This window comes from Heterodontus francisci, chromosome 27 (assembly GCF_036365525.1).
Source record: "Heterodontus francisci isolate sHetFra1 chromosome 27, sHetFra1.hap1, whole genome shotgun sequence".
Classification (NCBI taxonomy): Eukaryota; Metazoa; Chordata; class Chondrichthyes; order Heterodontiformes; family Heterodontidae; genus Heterodontus; species Heterodontus francisci.
Window position 1 is genome coordinate 73,645,830 of NC_090397.1, and position 25,315 is coordinate 73,671,144.

The following is a 25,315-nucleotide window of genomic DNA, read 5'->3' on the forward strand; positions in this document are numbered from 1 at the left end:
CAACAAAAATCAGTGAACAAATGGAGCGCTCCAATCATCCTCAATTCTGAATAGTGACTGGCTTCCCAGAACATCACAAAATGCTAAAGAAAAAGGTTGAAACAGCAAAAAAGTTCAAAACAAGGAAGGAAAAACTTGCCTTAGAAGGATTACAATGAAGATTCATTAATCTGATACCTGTGATGAGGGGATTGTTCAATGAGGGGCGATTAAATGTGCAGGCCAATATTCCCTGGAATTTAGAAGATTGAGAGGTGATCTTACTGAAAGATATAAGATTCTTAAGGGGCTTGACAAGGTAGATGCTGGGAATATGTTTCCCCCGGCTCGGGAATTGGGCAGATCTCACTTCCAGTTTCCTCTGCAGTTGGCTCTCTGCAGTCTAGCCACATGCACAGCCCCAAAATGGCGTTCAGGCTCCCCAGATGATAAGGCTTTTCCATATGGATGTACGTGTATACACATTGCAAGTAATCATTCCAACCCAAGCGGACACACACACCCGTCAAACACCCACCTGCTAGGTTATTAACTGGTAAATCCTTACTAGTTTCCTGCTGTGGTAGCACCACCTGAGATCCGGAGGCCATTGAGTATTTTCACTTCCTGTTTTCCATTTCCTTTTTTTAATGAATGTTACTGTCTTGAAGTTATAGTCTTCACCTTGGTCCCTTCATTCTGAATTAAAGAATTTCTATCACTTCCAGAAGGAAAACTACACATAAAACTCCAAAGAAGTAACGAACACTCTAATTAGAGTATAAACTCGTTCACTTTACCAGCCAAGGACAATTGTAATTACAATTACAGACACTAAATAACAGAGGACTTTTAGGAAGCTAATTACAGCTCCACTTCATGCATTCTACCAGACCACTGTTCTCATGTGATTTACACCTTCCTCAGCCATACTGTAAAATCACAGCAGCACTGGGAGCTCTAGGCTCTGATATGTGAAGCCTGAAGTTCTAATGAAAGGTCACTGACCTGAAATTTTAACTCTGCTTCTCTCTCCACAGATGCTGCCAGATCTGCTGAGGTTTTCCAGCACTTTCTGTTTTTATATCTGAAGCCTACTTGCCTGTCTGACAAGGATTGGATCAAATTACACATTGCAGACAAACTGTTGGGTGTGTCTTGTCCTCCAAGGGAACCAATCAGAAATCTAGTCCGATCCACTTGTGTTACCAATAAACACAGCTAAGGGCAAGGGCAGCAGATGCATGGAAACATCACTACAAGCAAGTTCCCCTCCAAGTCACATACTTGTCACCGTCGCTGGGTCAAAATCCTGGAACTCCCTACCTAACAGCACTGTGGGTGTACCCACATCACACGGACTGCAGCGGTTTAAGAAGGAAGCTCACCACCACTTTCTCAAGGGCAATTAGGGATGAACAATAAAAGAGGTTTACGGAGGGAATTCCAGAGCATCGGACCTCGGCAGCTAAGGCCATGGCCCCCAGTGATGGAGTGATTAAAATCAGGGATTCTCAAGAGGCCAGAATTAGAGGAACATAGATATCCCAGAGGGTTGTAGGGCTGGAGGAGATTGCAGAGATAGGGAGGGGAAGGCCATGGAGGGAGTTTTAAACAAGGATGAGAATTTTCAAGTTGATGTGTTACTTAACCGGGAACCAATGTAGGTCAGCAAGCACAGGGCTGATGGGTGAATGGGACCTGGTGTGAATTAGGAATATTGTGTACAGTTTTGGTCACCTTACCTAAAGAAGGATATACTTGCCATCAAGGAAATGCAACAAAGATTCACCAGACTGATCCCTGGGATGGCGGGATTGTCCTATGAGGAAAGATTGAGAAGACTGGGCCTGTATTCTCCAGAGTTTAGAAGAATGAGAGGTGATCTCATTGAGGCATACAAAATTCTTATAAGGCTCAACAAGCTAGCTGCAGGAAGGATGTTTCCCCTGGCTGAGGGGGTCAGGAACCAGGGGACACACTCTCAAAATAAAAGGTAGGCCATTTATGACTGAGATGAGGAGGAATTTCTTCACTCTTTGGAATTCACTACTCCAGAAGGCTGTGGCGGCTCGGCCATTGAGTATATTCAAGGCAGAGATCGATAGATTTCTAGATATTGAAGATATCAAGGGATATGGGGATAGTGCAGGAAAATGGCATTGAGTTAGAAGATCAGTCATGATCTAATTGAATGGCAGAGCAGGCTCAAGGGGCCGAATGGCCTACTCCTGCTCCTATATCCTATGTTCCTATGACATAGGCAGCAGAGATTTAGATGACAGATTTACAGAGGCTAGAATGTGGGAGGCCAGCCAGGAATGCATTGAAATAGTTAAGTTTATAGGTAACAAAGGCATGAATGCGGGTTTCAGCAGCAGATGAGCTGAGTTGGGGTGGAGTCAGAAAATGTTATGGAGGTGGAAATAGGCTCTCAGAAGGTGGTCAGAAGATAGGAGGCAGTCACAAAATAACTGCAAAGCCATGTTGCTTTCTTCCCTTTCCTGGTCCTCGAGTCCACCTCAGTCCTTGACATTCTTTGCAGATCAGAATTAGCACCTGCTGGTGTAAATGAGTCTGCACTGGGAGATTTGCACAGTGCAAGTGCACAGGAGTAAGACAGTGGGGTCAGATAAACCAGGAACCATCTCACTGGAGAAGGCCTTCCCTGCTGCAGAGAATAGGGATAGCGATTAACAGGGTGCATCTTATCGGGAAGGAGTGATGGTGAACATGCCAAATTACTCAGTGCACTGGACTTGCTGTCAGTGAGCCTGTGGACAATGTTAGGGAGCATGAGGGAGTCCATCTCTAACTAGTGTGTGAAATCCAAGGGGCACAGCCAAGGCAGCAGGCCGTGGAGTGTGTGGTTAGCCCTATGAAGACTGCAGCAGAGCGGCCAGTGCTGGAACATCTGGTGACAGTTCTGAAAACTCTGATGGATGCTCAGGCTGCTGCCATCTTAGCTCTGGATTCTAGCATTTTCTCTAGCTTTCAAGCCATGCTGGAGACTATGGGAAGCAGCTGTAAAAACATTTAATTCCAGTAACATGCAAAAGGATCCTTATTTACATATTTCAAACACCTCAGTGCTCCATTTAAGTAGCCACCAGGATCGCTCACAGTCACTCAGACTAATGTAGCAAGCAGCAAACTTCCAGGGAAGATCAGGCACTCATTTTGCACCTAGAGACACAGCAGAGACACAGCCCGAGTTCTCCCACTGAGTGTCATTACGTCATTCCATCTTAACCAGCAGCAGAATCAAATCGAAACTCGTCCTCTAGTGTCTGCAATCACAGAGCGCTGGTTAGTGGTCAGAAGTCTAGTTGTTTTTACCCTCATTAGCCCAGGGTCACTGAAGGCACTTGCTCAGCAATAACTTTCTCACTGACACTCAGTTTGGGTTCTGCCAGGGCCATTCAGCTCCTGACCTCATTATAGCCTTGGTCCAAACATGGATAAAACTGCTGAACTCCAGAGTGAGGTGAGAGTGACTGCCCTTGACATCAAGGCAGCATTTGACTGAGTATGGCATCAAGGAGTTCTGGCAAAACTGGAGCCAATGGGAATCGTGGGAAAACCCAACACTGGTCAGAGTCATAACTAGTGCAAAGAAAGATGTTTGTGGTTGTTGGACGTCAATCATCTCAGTCCAAGGGCATCGCTGCAGGAGTTCCTCAGGGTAGTGTCCTAGGCCTAACCATCTTCAGCTGTTTCGTCAATGGCCTTCCCTCCATCATAAGGTCTGAAGTGGGGATGTTTGCTAATGATTGCGCAATGTTCAGCATCATTCATGACTCCTCAGATACTGAAGCAGCCCATGTCCATGTGCAGCAAGACCAATCTTGAGCTGGTAAGTGGCAAGTAATATTCATGCCACACAAGTTCCAGGCAATTTCCATTTCAAACAAGAGAAAATCTAACCATTTCCCCTTGACGTTCAATGGTATTTCCATCACTGAACCCCCCACTATCAACATCCTGGGGGTTACCATTGACCAGAAACTGAACTGGACCAGCCACATAAATGCTGTGGCTACAAGAGCAGGTCAGAAGCTGGAAATTCTGTGGCAAGTAACTCACATCCTGTCTCCCCAATCACTATCCACCATCTACAAGGCACAAGTCAGGAGTGTGATGGAATACTCTCCACTTGCCTGGATGGGTGCAGCTCCAATAACACTCAAGAAGCTCGACACCATCCAGGACAAAGCAGCCCGCTTGATTGGCACACCATCCACAAAACATTCACTACCTCCACCACCGACACAGAGTGGCAGCAGTGTGTACCATCTACAAGATGCACTGTAGCAACTCACCAAGGCTCCTTTGACAGCACCTTCCAAACCCGCGACCTCTACCACCTAGAAGGACAAGAGCAGCAGATGCATGGGAACACCACCACCTGCAAGTTCCCGTCCAAGTCACACACCATCCTGACTGGGAACTATATCGCCGCTCCTTCACTGTCGCTGGGTCAAAATCCTGGAATTCCCTTCCTAACAGCACTGTGGGTGTACCTACATCCCAAGGACTGCAGCTCACCACCACCTTCTCAAGGGCAATTGGTATTGGCCAGTAAATGCTGGCCTAGCCAGCGACACTCACTTCCCACCAACGAAATTTTTAAAAAGCCTATAGTAGTAGTTTTATCATTGCCCTGGCACAGAACTTGGATCAAGGCAAAATTGCCAGGTCTGTGGTCAGTACAGTACCGTATAGAGTTTTTACCATCAGGTACCGCATGGCCACTAACCACCAAAATATCAGGGAGCAGAACAGATTTCTCTTTATTAAAAAAGTGCACAAGCTGACACCCACATTTCTACCTTTTGCATTCCACCAGCCCTGAATTTCAAAATCTCACTACATCAGCAATTTGCAATCAAATTTTGTGATCAACACCAGGGTAAAGAAGGTTTCAAACAACTGAAAGCAAAATTGATACAAGACAATCAACAGTGCAGAATACATTTAAATGCTTATGTTTATGTACACTCAGGAGTTTCACAAAGTTGCTTTGGGTATATTAAAGGGAAGCTGAAATCTATTTGTCACAGTTTTATCAAACAAAGTTTTCATGGATTCGGCAAATCAGCAACAACCTAAACTCTCCAGCTTGATGTCCACCTGATGTTTACAACGTGCTATATAATTAACCCAGTTTTCTTCCAAGTATTGGCTAAAAAATATTATCAAAAAATTATGGTTTTAAAAATTTACAAGTGGATTCCACCTTCCCTGAAAAGGAGTTTAATTAGAAATCATTCAAAACAGATTTGATTTTCAAAGTAAATGCTCTTTAAAGATGCTACAAGAAGCTCAAACTAATCTTTCTTTCATTCATTGACCCAGAAATGTATCTTGGCATTCTTCCACGTAACACCAGGGGGCCTGGATCTGAAAGAGAATAGGGAGGATCAGTAATCGGCACGTGGACTGCAATGATTTCTGTGGAGCAAAACTTTATCCTTTACTAAGCTCTAGCCTGCTGTCCAACCGACTGCAAGCACTGATCCCTGCTGTACAACCGACTGCAAGCACTGATCCCTGCTGTGTGGAACCACAAAGAAGAAGGACCTCTTGCTTCTAATTAGGAGGGGTGAAAGGTGAATTAAAACTCATTGCTTGGCAGAGCTCAGTCCTGGAAAGTGGAAGGATTTTGGAAAACACCAGGGAGGAGTTGTTAAGCTTGCAGAAGAGACTGACAACAGAGGATTTAAATAAAAGCGAGTGGTCATTGCTGGCAGGAAGATAGTGTCTTTCAGGCAGCTTAGGGAAAAGTGTATGTGTATGAGAGAGAGAATAAAACTGGACTTCATTTCAGAAGGAAGCAGTGAGAGAGAATCTTCAACAGTATGTCACTGGCTGACACTGCTGTTGCCACAGTGTTGTTTCTATTTATCCTGATCTTACAATGTTTCAGCTGTTCTGGGGATCCCAGCCATCCTAGACTGCGCCTATCACATAAAGGTAAGTGCATGTGTACTGTACGCATCAGTGGCAAGCTCATTTAATGTAGAAGAACAACAGACTAAACGAATACTCTTACATTCTGTTTGCTGACAAGTTAAGCAGTTACTTTATTTTGCCTTCATATATAGTAATTGTAATAAGATCATTACAAGATACATTTGTTAAAAGAGTCAAAATGGATTTTGTCAAACCTGTCAAAAAACAATGCATCAAATTTCACCAATTAATCTTATGAGCAGAAGGAAATTTTAGTCTTTGCTTTAAGCAGGCAGTTGGACTATTTGAGAATAGCTGTTTTATATACATTTTATAGAACTTTCAACTTTCTGTGAATCTGTACAGTTCATGTTTCACAACAATAGGTTAATCCACTCAATGTGTCCCAGCTGTTTATATTGTATCCTGGAATATTTCATTGATGCATTGGTCTCACTACAATAGAATGTCTTCCATTTGCTCACAGTATTCATTCTCTTTCCATATATTTGTATGATTTAGTATCTTTGCAAATTAATCTTTCATGTTTATTAACACAAAATGTGATCAAATGCAGAAATATGGAGTTCCATTTCAGTATTAAAAGAGTTAATAATAATAATTGAAATATTGATGTAGATAAATAATAATATAATTTTAACTTTGGGTATGAAGCATTTGGGAAATAAAACATTGTCAGATTTCTCAGGAAGAGGACTGTATGCTTCAATTTTTTGTTGTGATTTTGTTACCCTTTTCCCTCAGAGTTTTTGACTCCTCCCACTTTCGCACATAAACTTCTCAGTTAAAATAAGATGGTCCATTCTCTGGTTATTCTAGTGGACAATGTCATGCTCAATTGGCCAGAGAGTATGTTGCATTAATATAAGCTATTCACGGCCAATGCTCCACCTATTTCCTTCCAGGACCAGTGCGTGGGTGTCAGCTGAGACTGAGGATTGAAGCTTGAATCTCCCAGCTGGAATGTTCATAGTTGCAGTTTTGCAGTGACTGAACAACGTGGGGACCCTCAACACTGACACCAGTTCCTCAACTCTGACACCGGTCCCTCAACACTGACACCGGTCCCTCAACACTGACACCGGACCCTCAACACTGACACCGGTCCCTCAACACTGACACCGGACCCTCAACACTGACACCGGACCCTCAACTCTGACACCGGTCCCTCAACACTGACACCAGTTCCTCAACACTGACACCGGTCCCTCAACACTGACACCGGTCCCTCAACACTGACACCGGACCCTCAACACTGACACCAGTTCCTCAACACTGACACCGGTTCCTCAACTCTGACACCGGACCCTCAACTCTGACACCGGACCCTCAACTCTGACACCGGACCCTCAACTCTGACACCGGTCCCTCAACACTGACACCGGTCCCTCAACTCTGACACCGGTCCCTCAACACTGACACCAGTTCCTCAACTCTGACACCGGTCCCTCAACTCTGACACCGGTCCCTCAACTCTGACACCAGTTCCTCAACTCTGACACCAGTTCCTCAACTCTGACACCGGACCCTCAACACTGACACCGGACCCTCAACTCTGACACCGGTCCCTCAACACTGACACCAGTTCCTCAACTCTGACACCGGTCCCTCAACTCTGACACCGGTCCCTCAACTCTGACACCAGTTCCTCAACTCTGACACCGGTTCCTCAACTCTGACACCAGTTCCTCAACTCTGACACCAGTTCCTCAACTCTGACACCAGTCCCTCAACTCTGACACCAGTTCCTCAACTCTGACACCGGTTCCTCAACACTGACACCGGTCCCTCAACACTGACACCAGTTCCTCAACACTGACACCAGTTCCTCAACACTGACACCGGTCCCTCAACTCTGACACCGGTTCCTCAACTCTGACACCAGTTCCTCAACTCTGACACCAGTCCCTCAACTCTGACACCAGTTCCTCAACTCTGACACCGGTCCCTCAACACTGACACCAGTTCCTCAACACTGACACCAGTTCCTCAACACTGACACCGGTCCCTCAACTCTGACACCGGTTCCTCAACTCTGACACCAGTTCCTCAACACTGACACCAGTTCCTCAACTCTGACACCAGTTCCTCAACACTGACACCAGTTCCTCAACTCTGACACCAGTTCCTCAACACTGACACCAGTTCCTCAACTCTGACACCAGTTCCTCAACACTGACACCAGTTCCTCAACTCTGACACCGGTTCCTCAACTCTGACACCAGTTCCTCAACACTGACACCAGTTCCTCAACTCTGACACCAGTTCCTCAACACTGACACCAGTTCCTCAACTCTGACACCAGTTCCTCAACACTGACACCGGTCCCTCAACTCTGACACCGGTTCCTCAACTCTGACACCAGTTCCTCAACACTGACACCGGTTCCTCAACTCTGACACCAGTTCCTCAACACTGACACCAGTTCCTCAACTCTGACACCAGTTCCTCAACACTGACACCAGTTCCTCAACACTGACACCGGTCCCTCAACTCTGACACCGGTTCCTCAACTCTGACACCAGTTCCTCAACACTGACACCGGTTCCTCAACTCTGACACCAGTTCCTCAACACTGACACCAGTTCCTCAACTCTGACACCAGTTCCTCAACACTGACACCAGTTCCTCAACACTGACACCGGTCCCTCAACTCTGACACCAGTTCCTCAACTCTGACACCGGTTCCTCAACACTGACACCGGTCCCTCAACACTGACACCGGTTCCTCAACTCTGACACCAGTTCCTCAACTCTGACACCGGTTCCTCAACACTGACACCAGTTCCTCAACTCTGACACCAGTTCCTCAACTCTGACACCGGTTCCTCAACCCTGACACCAGTTCCTCAACTCTGACACCAGTTCCTCAACACTGACACCAGTTCCTCAACACTGACACCAGTTCCTCAACTCTGACACCAGTTCCTCAACTCTGACACCAGTTCCTCAACTCTGACACCAGTTCCTCAACTCTGACACCAGTTCCTCAACACTGACACCAGTTCCTCAACACTGACACCGGTTCCTCAACCCTGACACCAGTTCCTCAACTCTGACACCAGTTCCTCAACTCTGACACCAGTTCCTCAACACTGACACCAGTTCCTCAACACTGACACCAGTTCCTCAACACTGACACCGGTTCCTCAACACTGACACCAGTTCCTCAACTCTGACACCAGTTCCTCAACTCTGACACCAGTTCCTCAACTCTGACACCAGTTCCTCAACACTGACACCAGTTCCTCAACACTGACACCAGTTCCTCAACTCTGACACCAGTTCCTCAACTCTGACACCAGTTCCTCAACTCTGACACCAGTTCCTCAACACTGACACCAGTTCCTCAACTCTGACACCAGTTCCTCAACTCTGACACCAGTTCCTCAACTCTGACACCAGTTCCTCAACACTGACACCAGTTCCTCAACACTGACACCGGTTCCTCAACACTGACACCGGTCCCTCAACACTGACACCAGTTCCTCAACACTGACACCGGTTCCTCAACTCTGACACCGGTCCCTCAACACTGACACCGGTCCCTCAACACTGACACCGGTTCCTCAACACTGACACCAGTTCCTCAACACTGACACCGGTTCCTCAACACTGACACCAGTTCCTCAACTCTGACACCAGTTCCTCAACTCTGACACCAGTTCATCAACACTGACACCAGTTCCTCAACACTGACACCGGTTCCTCAACACTGACACCGGTCCCTCAACACTGACACCGGTTCCTCAACACTGACACCAGTTCCTCAACTCTGACACCGGTTCCTCAACACTGACACCGGTTCCTCAACACTGACACCGGTCCCTCAACACTGACACCGGTCCCTCAACACTGACACCGGTTCCTCAACACTGACACCGGTCCCTCAACACTGACACCGGTCCCTCAACACTGACACCGGTCCCTCAACTCTGACACCAGTTCCTCAACACTGACACCGGTCCCTCAACACTGACACCGGTCCCTCAACTCTGACACCAGTTCCTCAACACTGACACCAGTTCCTCAACACTGACACCGGTCCCTCAACACTGACACCAGTTCCTCAACACTGACACCAGTTCCTCAACACTGACACCGGTCCCTCAACACTGACACCGGTCCCTCAACTCTGACACCAGTTCCTCAACTCTGACACCAGTTCCTCAACACTGACACCAGTTCCTCAACACTGACACCGGTCCCTCAACACTGACACCGGTCCCTCAACTCTGACACCAGTTCCTCAACTCTGACACCAGTTCCTCAACACTGACACCAGTTCCTCAACACTGACACCGGTTCCTCAACACTGACACCGGTTTCTGACACCCTCACAATATCTTGTAGTAGTGCCGCGGCACATTATCATTTGGATGGAAAGCTGGTAAAACTGCCTGGGAGGTGCAACAGGATGCACAAGCCATTTTGAGGACCGGGCCTCATTTAAATACAACTGGCATGTTGCCCGCCCACCCCAAATGGGTGTCATGAGGCAGCTCAATGCATTTAGGACAGTGCAACATCAGACCACCTGATTGGCAGTAAAGTAAGGGTGGCGATGGGGGGGTGGGGAGGATTCTGGGGGACAATGACCCAGATTGTCTCTGTCATGCCCAGTTGAGTACTCCTGCACCTTCGTTACATACAAAAATATTTTTTGTCCTATCTTTAAGGGCCTATGCTTCTTATCCAACAGTCTCTACTGAGCGGAGTGTTCAAGTGGGCATTTTTGCCAATAAGCTGTAAAAATGGCTCAGGGGTCCCATCCATATAACAGGACCTGAATTTAAATATATTCATGTGTCAGGCAGACACCTCAGCCGCCTATTAAACCAGTGGCTGGGAGATGGTGACAGGGCAGAAAACAAATGAGTTAAGTTCCATAACAAGAGAGTGAAGATTCCCATTTATATCTTCAAACATGTGGCAGTTTAGGTACTGTTTTTTTAATATGCTTCTTCTTTATCAGAAGTGAATTAAATCTTCAAAGACACAAGATTAATCTGTTCCTTGCAAGTGTATTTTCAGTCTGGAGGTACTTTCATTATTGCTGAATGGCAGAGATGCTGCAGTGTGTCTGGCTATTGTTTACGGGCTAGAGTTATCCCAATCCTGTTCACCTTGCAATGAAAACAGAAAATGCTGTTAATACATTTCAGGGATTGGTCTACTGTTCATTCCCTTCTATGGTCGATTCTGGGCTACTGCCTGAGATATTTACCAATGTTTAGCTTTAAGATGTAGACTAGGCTGGCCTAGCCAGCGATGCCCACATCCCATGAATGATTTAAAAAAAACTAGGCTGCCATGCCTGGCCAGTAATTTCAGTTTGTATTTGGGATTTGGATCTTTTTCTCTTTTTAGATCTCCTGTTTACCATCAGCAGTAATTTCCATCGGGTTTTCCCGTTCATTCTGAGAGAGAGAGATTGAGGCCAACATGGGAGAAATGTCAGTTAACACTTGAAAATCAGGGAACCTCTGCGGAACCACAGAGACAGCAGATTCTTCATACATTCTATGCATTTGATGCAACGTATTTCACTAACCCTTCAAGAGCTGGATTGTCTGGCCGTTCTTGGATAAAAATGGTTTCCAGAAACAAAAATCTTGAAATGCAAAATTGCGACAATCTTTAGCATCATGAGTTGAGGCAAGTGAGCTTTTTAAACAACGTGAAGACTCTAACAATTGAATATACTGTCCCTATTACAATCTTTCTTCAATTCTCTGTCATTTACGCATTGGAGGAATAGTTTACCGTAATCTCTCAATATTTGGTGTTATAAAGTAGAATTTTGTATCATATAAAAGGTACAGTTCTAACGGGGGTGCAGGAGCAGAGGGACCTGGGTGTATTTTTACATAGGTCATTGAAGGTGGCAGGACAGGTTGAGAGAGTAGTTAGTAAAGCATACAGTATCCTGGGCTTTATTAATAGGGGCATAGAGTATAAGAGCAAGGAGGTTATGTTGAACTTGTATAAGACACTAGATCGGCCTCAGCTGGAGTATTGTGTCCAGTTCTGGGCACCACGCTTTAGGAAAGATGTGAAAGTGTTAGGGAGGGTGCAGAAAGATTCACGAAAATGATTCCAGGAATGAGGAACTTCAGTAATGAAGATACATTGGAGATGTTAGGACTGTTTTTCTTGGAGACAAGAAGATTGAGAAGCAATTTGATAGAAGTATTCAAAATCATGAGGGGCCTGGACAAAGTAGATAGAGAGAAACTGTTCCCAATCTTGAAAGGATCGAGAACGAGAGGGCACAGATTTAAAGTATTTGGTAAGAGAAGCAAAAGTGGCACGAGGAAAAACTTTTTCACACAGCGAGTGGTTAAGGTCTGGAATGCGCTGCCTGAGAACGTGGTGGAAGCAGGTTCAATTGAAGCATTCAAAAGGAAACTAGACTGTTATCTGAAAAGAAGAATGTCCGGTGTTACTGGGGGAAGGCAGGGGAATGGCACTAAGTGAATTGCTCGTTCAGAGAGCCAGTGCGGACACGATGGGCCGAATGGCCTCCTTCTGCACTGTAATGATTCTGTGCTGTTAAAAAATACCGATTAAACTAAACACAGGTCATGCAATTAAAAAAAAATGTCTTTATCACAATTGGTCTTCAAAGAGTTTGAAAAATACAATATTATATCACCATCATTTCTTTGCTGAAATCAGGTTAATTCCAGATGTGCAGACATTGCATTTATTAGACTTTGCATCAGGAATGTAAATCAGTTGATCTCTTAATTCTGTTTTGTGCAACTTAAAATTTCCCAATCTGTCTGACATAGATAATAATATACCGATCTTCAAACTCCACAAGGAGCGAATTAACAAAACTGCCGACTTGCACCTCCAGAATCTCACCAATCACATTCCGATTACTGTAAAAACCTTTAGTCGTGGATATTTTACATCCAGGCACACCCGATATAAAAACCTCCTCACTGGATTCCAAAACTCCTTTTTACACCAAACTTCAAGTCATCTAAAGCTGTCAGCATTCAACCCCATAATACAAAATCACAGAACTGCTACAGTACAGAAGGAGGCCATTCAGTCCATCCTGTCTGCACCAGCTCTCTGAAGAAGCAATTCCCTCAGTTCCATTCCCCTGCCTTCTCCCCATAACCCTGCACGTTCTTCCTTTTCATATAACTGTCTAATTCCCTTTTGAATGCTTCAATTGAACCTGCCTCCACCACGTTCTCAGGCAGCCCATTCCAGACCTTAATCACTCGCTGTGTGAAAAAGTTTTTCCTCAGGTCACTTTTGCTTCTCTTACCAAATACTTTAAATCTGTGCCCTCTCATTCTCGATCCTTTCACAAGTGGGAACAGTTTCTCTCTATCTACTCTGTCCAGACCCCTCATGATTTTGAATAACTCTATCAAATCACCTCTTAGCCTTCTCTTTTCCAAGGAAAACAGTCCCAACTTCTCCAATCTATCTTCATAACTGAAATTCCTCATCCCTGGATCCATTTCCTTCAACAGCACCTTTCAAACCCGTGACCTCTACCACCTAGAAGGGCAAGGGCAGCAGATGCATGGGAACACCACCACCTGCAAGTTCCCCTCCCAGTCACACACCATCCTGACTTGGAACCGTATCGCCGTTCCTTCACTGTCGCTGGGTCAAAATCCTGATCTCCCTTCCTAACAGCACTGTGTGTGTACCTATATTCCAAGGACTGCAACGGTTCAAGAAGGCAGCTCACCACCACCTTCTCAAGAGCAATTAGGGATGGGTTATAAATGCTGGCCTGGCCAGTGATGCTCACATCCCATGAAAGATTAAATGAAAAAATATTGTCTAAATCTTTTCTGCACTCTTTCCAATGCTATCAAATCATTCCTAAAGTGTGGCCCTGTATCACACTCACACCCACCCTCTATCACACTCACACCTGCCCCTCTATCACACTCACACCCTCCCTGAATCACACTCACACCCTCCCTTTATCACACTCACACCTGCCCCTCTATCACACTAACACCCTCCCTGAATCACACTCACACCCTCCCTTTATCAAACTCACACCCACACCCTCCCTTTATCACACTCACACCTGCCCCTCTATCACACTCACACCCTCCCTGAATCACACTCACACCTGCCCCTCTATCACACTCACACCCTCCCTTTATCACACTCACTTCCCTCCCTTTATCACAGTCATACCCTCCCTGTATTACACTCACACCCTCCCTGTATCACACACACACACACCCTCCATGTATCACTCTCACACCCTCCCCATATCACTCTCACACCCTCCCTGTATCACACACACACCCTCCTTGTATCACTCTCACACCCTCCCTGTATCACACACCTCTGCCCTCCTTCCGACTCGAGGCAATTGAGCTGCAAAAGTGGCAGAATCATCCCTGTCTTGTTCTTTCTTTCAGCAATTCTTTTCCTCAAATCTTCTTTCTTGTTCCATGAAACAAAGTTTCACAAATCCAAAGAAAACATGCAACTTCCGCCTCACTGTCAGTCTTTTCTTTCACTTCCTGCTCAGTATCTGTTCTTTTAGTTAAATGTTCCAATAGTGCAGTGATGATAAAGGTGTGATCTAAGTGCAAGTTGCTCTCATGTACATATTAAGTTGTCAATAGATTCTGCTAGTTTAAGGCCAGTAGCTGTAGCGAGGCAGGGTCATGGAGCATGAGGGAAGATAATGGCTAATGTGTCTTTCTCTAGCCAGGGACACGGAGCCTTGTGTGTGTGAGGAAGTACAGAAACACAGAACCCTGCTCACTAGCACTAGAATGACAACTCAATTTTAATATTATGTGAGGGACAGATGTTAACGTTAAAACGCTTGTCATACGCGAGCTGGGTGAAAGGCAATCTGCAGTTCACTCTCATCTCGTTTTCAAATGCAGTTGAGGGGTCTTTGCATCCAAATGACACATCGCGAGAAACACAAGTGACTGCATTGGTGCAAATGCATGTAATATCATTAATCCATTCAGAAAAATTGTCCCCTGAAAGAAGGCTTCATTTACTGGTAGAATAACACAGCTGTGATTCAAATAAGTTCGACAAATTATCTTAAAATCGTTCCAAGTCATTCAGTACTACTTCTGCAAATATCGACAATATAAGTAACCATTGGTCTTAACATCCATTGCTTCCTGTTATTCTCCTTTCAAACAATAGTTGAGTATTGTAACAAAGATTGTGATTTATTCATAACATCCACCAAATTAGTAGAAAGCTGACAGAATGGTAAGTTGTAAATCAGCTGATGTCCAATTTAAATCATGGATTGCTGCAATAAAACACCAATGCATTTTTGAAGAGGAAAAACACTGAGAATCAAATCATTTTCAGAAATTTAAATGTGTGTTTTTCAAACTCCAAATACAGAGGGTCATAATTTCCAATCCCTATTTCAAATGAGCTTCAAAGTGACATTTCCCAGTTCTCACCCTGGCCACCAGATGGGGCTCTGTCTGCAGAATCAGATCCGTGCTCCAGAAATACACCTGGAGTCAGTCACTGAGATGGAACATACAGATGAGGGAGGATATTCAACCCACCCATTTCATCTGGGTCACCCCAAGCAGAAGACCACGCCAAGTATTCATTAACTCCTTCCGAAAAGGAGTTTGTCCTGACATCTGTCCTCAATCTGTACCACCAGCAGAGACACAGCAGCAGAGCATTTCGGGGGAGAAGAGTTTTGATAGGGAATAATGGTAAGGTAGATTAGTTTTGGTAAGAGCACATCGTCATATCTCCATATCTTCACATAGAAACATAGAAAACAGGAGCAGGAGTAGGCCATTCAGCCCTTCGAGCCTGCTCCACCATTCATTATGATCATGGCTGATCATCCAACTCAGTAACCTGTTCCCGCTTTCCCCCCATACCCTTTGATCCCTTTAGACCCAAGAGCTATATCTAACTCCTTCTTGAAAACATACAATGTTTTGGCCTCAACTGCTTTCTGTGGTAGTGAATTCCACAGGTTCACCACTCTCTGGGTGAAGAAATTTCTCCTCATCTCAGTCCTGAAAGGTTTACCCCGTATCCTTAGACTATGACCCCTGGTTCTGGACTCCCCCACCATCGGAAACATCCTTCCTGCATCTACCCTGTCAAGTCCTGTTAGAATTTTATAGGTTTCTATGAGTTCCTCCTTCACTCTTCTGAACTCCAGCGAATATAATCCTAACCGACTCAATCTCTCCTCATGTGTCAGTCTCGCCATCCCAGGAATCAGTCTGGTAAACCTTCGCTGCACTCCCTCTATAGCAAGAATATCCTTCCTCAGATAAGGAGACCAAAACTGCACACAATATTCCAGGTGTGGCCTTACCAAGGCCCTGTATAATTGCAGCAAGACATCCCTGCTCCTGTACTCGAATCCTTTCGCTATGAAGGCCAACATACCATTTGCCTTTTTTACCGCCTGTTGCACCTGCATGCTTACCTTCAGTGACTGGTGTACAAGAACACCCAGGTCTCGCTGCACATTCCCCTCTCTCAGTTTATAACTGTTCAGATAATAATCTGCTTTCCTGTTTTTGGTACCAAAGTGGATAACCTCACATTTATCCACATTATACTGCATCTGCCATGCATTTGCCCACTCACTCAACTTGTCCAAATCATCCTGAAGCCTCTCTGCATCCTCCTCACAACTCACCCTCCCACCCAGTTTTGTGTCATCTGCAAATTTGGAGATATTACATTTAGTTCCCTCATCTAAATCATTAATATATATTGTGAATAGCTCGGGTCCCAGCACCGATCCCTGCAGTACCCCACTAGTCACTGTCTGCCATTCGGAAAAAGACCCACTTATCCCTACTCTTTGTTTCCTGTCCGCCAACCAATTTTCTATCCATCGCAATACACTACCCCCAAGCCCATGCGCTTTAATTTTACACACGAATCTCTTATGTGAGAATTTGTCGAAAGCCTTCTGAAAGTTCAAATAAACCACATCCACTGGCTCCCTCATCAACTCTACCAGTTACATCCTCGTAGAATTCTAATAGATTTGTCAAGCATGATTTCCCTTTCGTAAATCCATGCTGACTCTGCCCGATTCTGCCACTGTTCTCTAAGTGCTCTGCTATAAAATCTTTGATAATGGACTCTAGAATTTTTCCCACTACCGACATCAAGCTGACAGCTCTATAATTACCTGCTTTCTCTCTACCTCCCTTTTTAAATAGTGGGGTTACATTAGCTACCCTCCAATCTGTAGGAACTGTTCCAGAGTCTATAGAATCTTGGAAGATGACCACCAATGCATCCACTATTTCTAGGGCCATTTCCTTAAGTACTCTGGGATGTAGATTATCAGGCCCTGGGGATTTATCGACCTTCAATCCCATCAATTTCCCCAACACCATTTCTCTACTGATACTGATTTCCTTCAGTTCCTCTCTCTCACTAAGCCATGTGTTCCCCAACATTTCCGGTATGATATTTGTGTCCTCCTTTGTGAAGACAGACCAAAGTATGCATTTAGTTGGTCAGCCATTTCTTTGTTCCCCATAATAAATTCCCCTGTTTCTGACTGTAAGGAACCTACATTTGTCTTCACTAATCTTTTTCTCTTCACATACCTATAGAAACTTTTACAGTCAGTTTTTATTTTCCCCACAAGTTTGCTCTCGAACTCTATTTTCCCCTTCTTAATCAATCCCTTGGTCCTCCTTTGCTGAATTCTAAACTGCTCCCAATCCTCAGGTCTGTTGTTTTTTCTGGTGAATTTATATGCCTCTTCCTTGGATCGAATGCTATCTCTAATTTCCCTTGTAAGCCATGGTTTGGCTACCTTTCCCGTTTTACTTTTGCGCCAGACAGAGGTAAACAATTGTTGCAGTTCATCCATGCGCTCTTTAAATGTTTGCCATTGCCTATCCACCGTCATCCCTTTAAGTAATGTTTCCCAATCCGTCATAGCCAACTCGTGCCTCATACCTTCGTAGTTTCCTTTACTAAGATTCAGGACCCTAGTCTCAGAATCAATTACGTCACTCTCCATCTTGATGAAGAATTCTATCATATTATGGTCGGTCGTCCCCAAGGGGTCTCGCACCATTAGATTGTCAATTATTTCTCTCTCATTACACAATACCCAGTCTAGGATGGCCTGTTCTCTAGTTGATTCCTCAATGTATTGGTCCAGAAAACCATCCGTATACACTCCAAGAATTCCTCCTCTACGGTATTGTGACTAATTTGATTTGCCCAATCTATTTGCAGATTAAACTCACCCATAATTACAGATGTTCCTTTATCGCTTGTATCTCTAATTTCCTGTTTAATGCCATTCCCAACATCATCACTACAGTTTGGGGGTCTCTATACAACCCCCACTAACGTTTTTTGCTCCTTAGTGTTTCTCAGCTCTACCCATACAGATTCCACATCGTCAGAGCTAATACCTTTCCTCACTATTGTGATAGTTTCCTTTATAACCAGCAATGCAACTCCACCGCCTTTTGCTTTTTGTCTATCCTTCCTAAATACGGAATATCCCTGGATGTTTATTTCCCATCCCTGGTCACCTTGCAGCCATGTCTCCGTAATCCCGACTATATCATACCCGTTTACATCTATTTGCGTGATTAATTCATCCACCTTATTGCGAATGCTCCGCGCGTTAAGGCACAAAGCCTTCAGGCTTGTCTTTTTAGCATTACTTGTCCTCTTCCCACTATTTTTCACTGTGGCCCTGTTTGATTCTGGCCCTTAATTTCTCTGTCTATCACTTTTCTTATTCCCCTTACTGTCTTTTGTTCTTGTCTTTGATCCCCCCTCCACTGACTCCTTGCAAAGGTTCCCATCCCCCTGCCATTTTAGTTTAAACCCTCCCCAACCACTCGAGCAAATACTCCCCCGAGGATATCAGTCCCGTTCCTGCCCAAGTGTAACCCGTCCAGTTTGTACTGGTCCCACCTCCCCCAGAACCAGTCCCAATGCCCCAGGAATCTAAAACCCTCCCCCTCACACCATCTCTTCAGCCACGTATTCATCTGATATGTCCTGCTATTTCTACTCTGACTAGCACATGACACTGGTAGTAATCCTGAGATCACTACCTTTGAGGTCCTACTTTTCAACTTACTTCCTAACTTCCTATATTCTGCTTTTAGGACCTCATCCTTTTTTTAACTTATGTCGTTTGTACCAATGTCTACCACGACCACTGGCTGTACACCCTCCTCCTTCAGAATGTCCTGTAACAGCTCTGAGACATCCTTGACCCTAGCACCAGGGAGGCAACATACCATCCTGGAGTCTCTTTTGCAGCCACAGAAACACCTATTTATTCCCCTTACAATTGAATCCCCTATAACTATTGCATTCCCACACTTTTTACTCCTCCCCTGTGCAGCAGAGCCAACCGTGGTACAACAAATTGGGCTGTTGCTGCTTTGCCCTGAGAGGCCATTCCCCCCAACAGTTTCCAAAGGAGTATATCTGTTTTGCAGGGGAAGAGCCACATCCTCACATCTTCACATCCCCACATCCCCACATCAACACATCAACACATCCCCACATCTTCACATCTTCACATCCCCACATCTTCACATCCCCACATCTACACATCCCCACATCCACACATCTTCATAACCCCACATCCCCACATCTTCACATCCCCACATCTTCACATCCCCACATCTTCACATCCCCACATCCCCACATCTTCACATCCCCACATCCCCACATCTACACATCCCCACATCTTTCCATCCTCACATCCCCACTACCACAAATCCCCACATCGACACATCCCCACATCTTCACATCCCCACATCTTCACATCCCCATATCCCCACATTTTCACATCCCCACATCTTCACATCTTCACATCCCCACATCCCCACATCTTCACATCCCCACATCTTCACATCCCCACATCTTCACATCCCCACATCCCCACATCCCCACATCTTCACATCCCCACATCCCCACATCTTCACATCCCCACATCTACACATCCTCACATCCCAACATCCCCACATCCCCACATCCCAACATCCCCACATCCCAACTTCCCCACATCTACACATCCCCACATCCCAACATCCCCACATCCCCACATCCCAACTTCCCCACATTCCAACATCCCCACTCCCCACATCCCAACATTCCCACATCCCAACATCCCCACATCTTCACATCCCCACATCTTCACATTCCCACATCCCAACATCCCCACATCTTGACATCCCCACATGCCCACATCTTCACATCACCACTTCTACACATCCCAACATCCCCACATCCCCACATCTTCACATCCCCACATCCTCACATCCCCACATCTTCATATCTCCACATCTTCACATCCCCACTTCTTCACATCCCCAAATCCTCACATCCGCACATCTTCACATCCCCACATCTCCACATCGTCACATCTACACATCTCCACATCTTCACAACTTTGCATCCCCACATCTTCACATCCCCAAATCCTCACATCTTCCCATCTCCACATCTTCACATCTGCACATCTGCACATCTCCACATCTTCACATCCCCACATCCCCACATCTTCACATCCCCAAATCCTCACATCTTCCCATCTCCACATCTTCACATCCTCACATTCCCAAATCCTCACATCTTCATATCTCCACATCTTCACATCCCCACATCCTCACATCTTCATATCTCCACATCTTCACATCCCCACATCTCCACATCTTCACATCCCCACATCCCCACATCTACACATCCTCACATCCCAACATCCCCACATCCCCACATCCCAACATCCCCACATCCCAACATCCCACATCCCCACATCCCAACTTCCCCACATCTACACATCCCCACATCCCAACATCCCCACATCCCCACATCCCAACTTCCCCACATCCCAACATCCCCACATCCCCACATCTTCACATCCCCACATCCCAACATCCCCACATCCCCACATCTTCACATCCCCACATCCCCACTTCCCAACATCCCCACATCTTCACATCCCCACATCTTCACATCCCCACATCTTCAAATCCCCACATCTTCACATCCCCACATCCCCACTTCCCAACATCCCCACATCTTCACATCCCCACATCCCCACATCTTCACATCCCCACATCTACACATCCCCACATCCCCACATCCCAACATCCCCACATCCCCACATCTACACATCCTCACATCCCAACATCCCCACATCCCCACATCCCAACATCCCCACATCCCAACATCCCCACATCCCCACATCCCAACATCCCCACATCCCAACATCCCACATCCCCACATCCCAACATCCCCACATCCCAACTTCCCCACATCTACACATCCCCACATCCCAACATCCCCACATCCCCACATCCCAACTTCCCCACATCCCAACATCCCCACTCCCCACATCCCAACATCCCCACATCCCAACATCCCCACATCTTCACATCCTCACATCTTCACATTCCCACATCCCAACATCCCCACATCTTGACATCCCCACATGCCCACCTCTTCACATCACCACTTCTACACATCCCCACATCCCCACATCTTCACATCCCCACATCCCCACATCCCCACATCTTCACATCCCCACATCCCCACATCTTCACATCCTCACATCTACACATCCCCACATCCTCAGATCCCCACATCTTCACATCCGCACATCCCCACATCCTCAGATCCCCACATCTTCATATCTCCACATCTTCACATCCCCACTTCTTCACATCCCCACATCTTCACATCCCCACATCCCCACATCTTCACATCCCCACATCTTCACATCCCCACATCCTCACATCTTCATATCTCCACATCTTCACATCCCCACATCCCCACATCTTCACATCCCCACTTCTTCACATCCCCACATCTTCACATCCCCACATCTCCACATCGTCACATCTGCACATCTCCACATCTTCACATCCCCAAATCCTCACATCTTCCCATCTCCACATCTTCACATCTGCACATCTCCACATCTTCACATCTCCACATCTTCACATCTCCACATCTTCACATCCTCACATTCCCAAATCCTCACATCTTCATATCTCCACATCTTCACATCCCCACATCTCCACATCTTCACATCTCTACATCCCCACATCCCCACATCCTCACATCTTCATATCTCCACATCTACACATCCTCACATCTCAACATCCCCACATCCCCACATCTTCACATCCCCACATCTCCACATCGTCACATCTACACATCTCCACATCCGCACAACTTTGCATCCCCACATCTTCACATCCCCTCATCTTCACATCCCCACATCTTCACATCCCCAAATCCTCACATCTTCCCATCTCCACATCTTCACATCTGCACATCTCCACATCTTCACATCTCCACATCTTCACATCCCCACATCTTCACATCCCCAAATCCTCACATCTTCCCATCTCCACATCTTCACATCTGCACATCCCCACATCTTCACATCCCCACATCTTCACATCCCCACATCTACACATCCCCACATCTACACATCTCCACATCCCCACATCCCAACATCCCCACATCCCCACATCTACACATCCTCACATCCCAACATCCCCACATCCCCACATCCCAACATCCCCACATCCCAACATCCCACATCCCCACATCCCAACATCCCCACATTCCAACTTCCCCACATCTACACATCCCCACATCCCAACTTCCCCACATCCCAACATCCCCACATCTTCACATCCCCACATCTTCACATTCCCACATCCCAACATCCCCACATCTTGACATCCCCACATGCCCACCTCTTCACATCACCACTTCTACACATCCCCACATCCCCACATCTTCACATCCCCACATCCCCACATCCCCACATCTTCACATCCTCACATCTACACATCCCCACATCCCCACTTCCCCACATCTTCACATCCCCACATCCCCACATCCTCAGATCCCCACATCTTCATATCTCCACATCTTCACATCCCCACTTCTTCACATCCCCAAATCCTCACATCCCCACATCTTCACATCTCCACATCTTCACATCCGCACATCTTCACATCCCCACATCTCCACATCCCCACATCCCCACATCTTCACATCTCCACATCTTGACATCCGCACATCTTCACATCCCCACATCCCCACATCTACACATCCTCACATCCCAACATCCCCACATCCCCACATCCCAACATCCCCACATCCCAACATCCCACATCCCCACATCCCAACATCCCCACATCCCAACTTCCCCACATCTACACATCCCCACATCCCAACATCCCCACATCCCAACATCCCCACATCCCAACATCCCCACATCTTCACATCCCCACATCTTCACATTCCCACATCCCAACATCCCCACATCTTGACATCCCCACATGCCCACCTCTTCACATCACCACTTCTACACATCCCCACATCCCCACATCTTCACATCCCCACATCCCCACATCCCCACATCTTCACATCCTCACATCTACACATCCCCACATCCCCACTTCCCCACATCTTCACATCCCCACATCCCCACATCCTCAGATCCCCACATCTTCATATCTCCACATCTTCACATCCCCACTTCTTCACATCCCCAAATCCTCACATCCCCACATCCCCACATCTTCACATCTCCACATCTTCACATCCGCACATCTTCACATCCCCACATCTCCACATCGTCACATCTACATATCTCCACATCTTCACAACTTTGCATCCCCACATCTTCACATCCCCACATCTTCACATCCCCACATCTTCACATCCCCAAATCCTCACATCTTCCCATCTCCACATCTTCACATCTGCACATCTCCACATCTTCACATCTCCACATCTTCACATCCCCACGTCCCCACATCTTCACATCCCCAAATCCTCACATCTTCCCATCTCCACATCTTCACATCTGCACATCTCCACATCTTCACATCTTCACATCCCCACATCTTCACATCCCCACATCTTCACATCCCCAAATCCTCACATCTTCCCATCTCCACATCTCCACATCTTCACATCTCCACATCTTCACATCCCCACGTCCCCACATCTTCACATCCCCAAATCCTCACATCTTCCCATCTCCACATCTTCACATCTGCACATCTCCACATCTTCACATCTCCACATCTTCACATCTCCACATCTTCACATCTCCACATCTTCACATCCCCAAATCCTCACATCTTCCCATCTCCACATCTTCACATCTGCACATCTCCACATCTGCACATCTCCACATCTTCACATCCCCACATCTTCACATCCCCACATCTTCACATCCCCAAATCCTCACATCTTCCCATCTCCACATCTTCACATCTGCACATCTCCACATCTTCACATCTCCACATCTTCACATCCCCACGTCCCCACATCTTCACATCCCCAAATCCTCACATCTTCCCATCTCCACATCTTCACATCTGCACATCTCCACATCTTCACATCTCCACATCTCCACATCTTCACATCTCCACATCTTCACATCCCCACATCTTCACATCCTCACATTCCCAAATCCTCACATCTTCATATCTCCACATCTTCACATCCCCACATCTCCACATCTTCACATCTCCACATCCCCACATCCCCACATCCTCACATCTTCATATCTCCACATCCCCACATCTCCACATCTTCACATCCCCACATCCCCACATCTACACATCCTCACATCCCAACATCCCCACATCCCCACATCTCCACATCGTCACATCTACACATCTCCACATCTTCACAACTTTGCATCCCCACATCTTCACATCCCCACATCTTCACATCCCCACTTCTTCACATCCCCAAATCCTCACATCTTCCCATCTCCACATCTTCACATCTGCACATCTCCACATCTTCACATCTCCACATCTTCACATCCCCACATCCCCACATCTTCACATCCCCAAATCCTCACATCTTCCCATCTCCACATCTTCACATCTGCACATCTCCACATCTTCACATCTCCACATCTTCACATCTCCACATCCCCACATCTTCACATCCTCACATTCCCAAATCCTCACATCTTCATATCTCCACATCTTCACATCCCCACATCTCCACATCTTCACATCTCCACATCCCCACATCCCCACATCCTCACATCTTCATATCTCCACATCTGCACATCCCCACATCCCCACATCTTCACATCCTCACATTCCCAAATCCTCACATCTTCATATCTCCACATCTTCACATCCCCACATCTTCACATCTCCACATCCCCACATCCCCACATCCTCACATCTTCATATCTCCACATCTGCACATCCCCACATCCCCACATCTTCACATCCTCACATTCCCAAATCCTCACATCTTCCCATCCCCACATCCCCACATCCTCACATCTTCATATCTCCACATCTGCACATCC

The 25,315-nt window shown here is 46.3% G+C and overlaps 1 protein-coding gene across 1 annotated transcript in view; it reads left to right on the forward strand.

Moving 5' to 3' along the window:
- Nucleotides 1-5,488: 5,488 nt before the first annotated feature.
- The window catches only part of LOC137384912 (semaphorin-3E-like), a 405,916-nt gene continuing 386,089 nt past the window's right edge, over nt 5,489-25,315 (forward strand). The window contains exon 1 of the mRNA XM_068059620.1: nt 5,489-5,955. Coding sequence (XP_067915721.1) covers nt 5,841-5,955 — 115 coding nt within the window. The 5' untranslated portion in view covers nt 5,489-5,840. The remainder of the gene's footprint in view (nt 5,956-25,315) is intronic.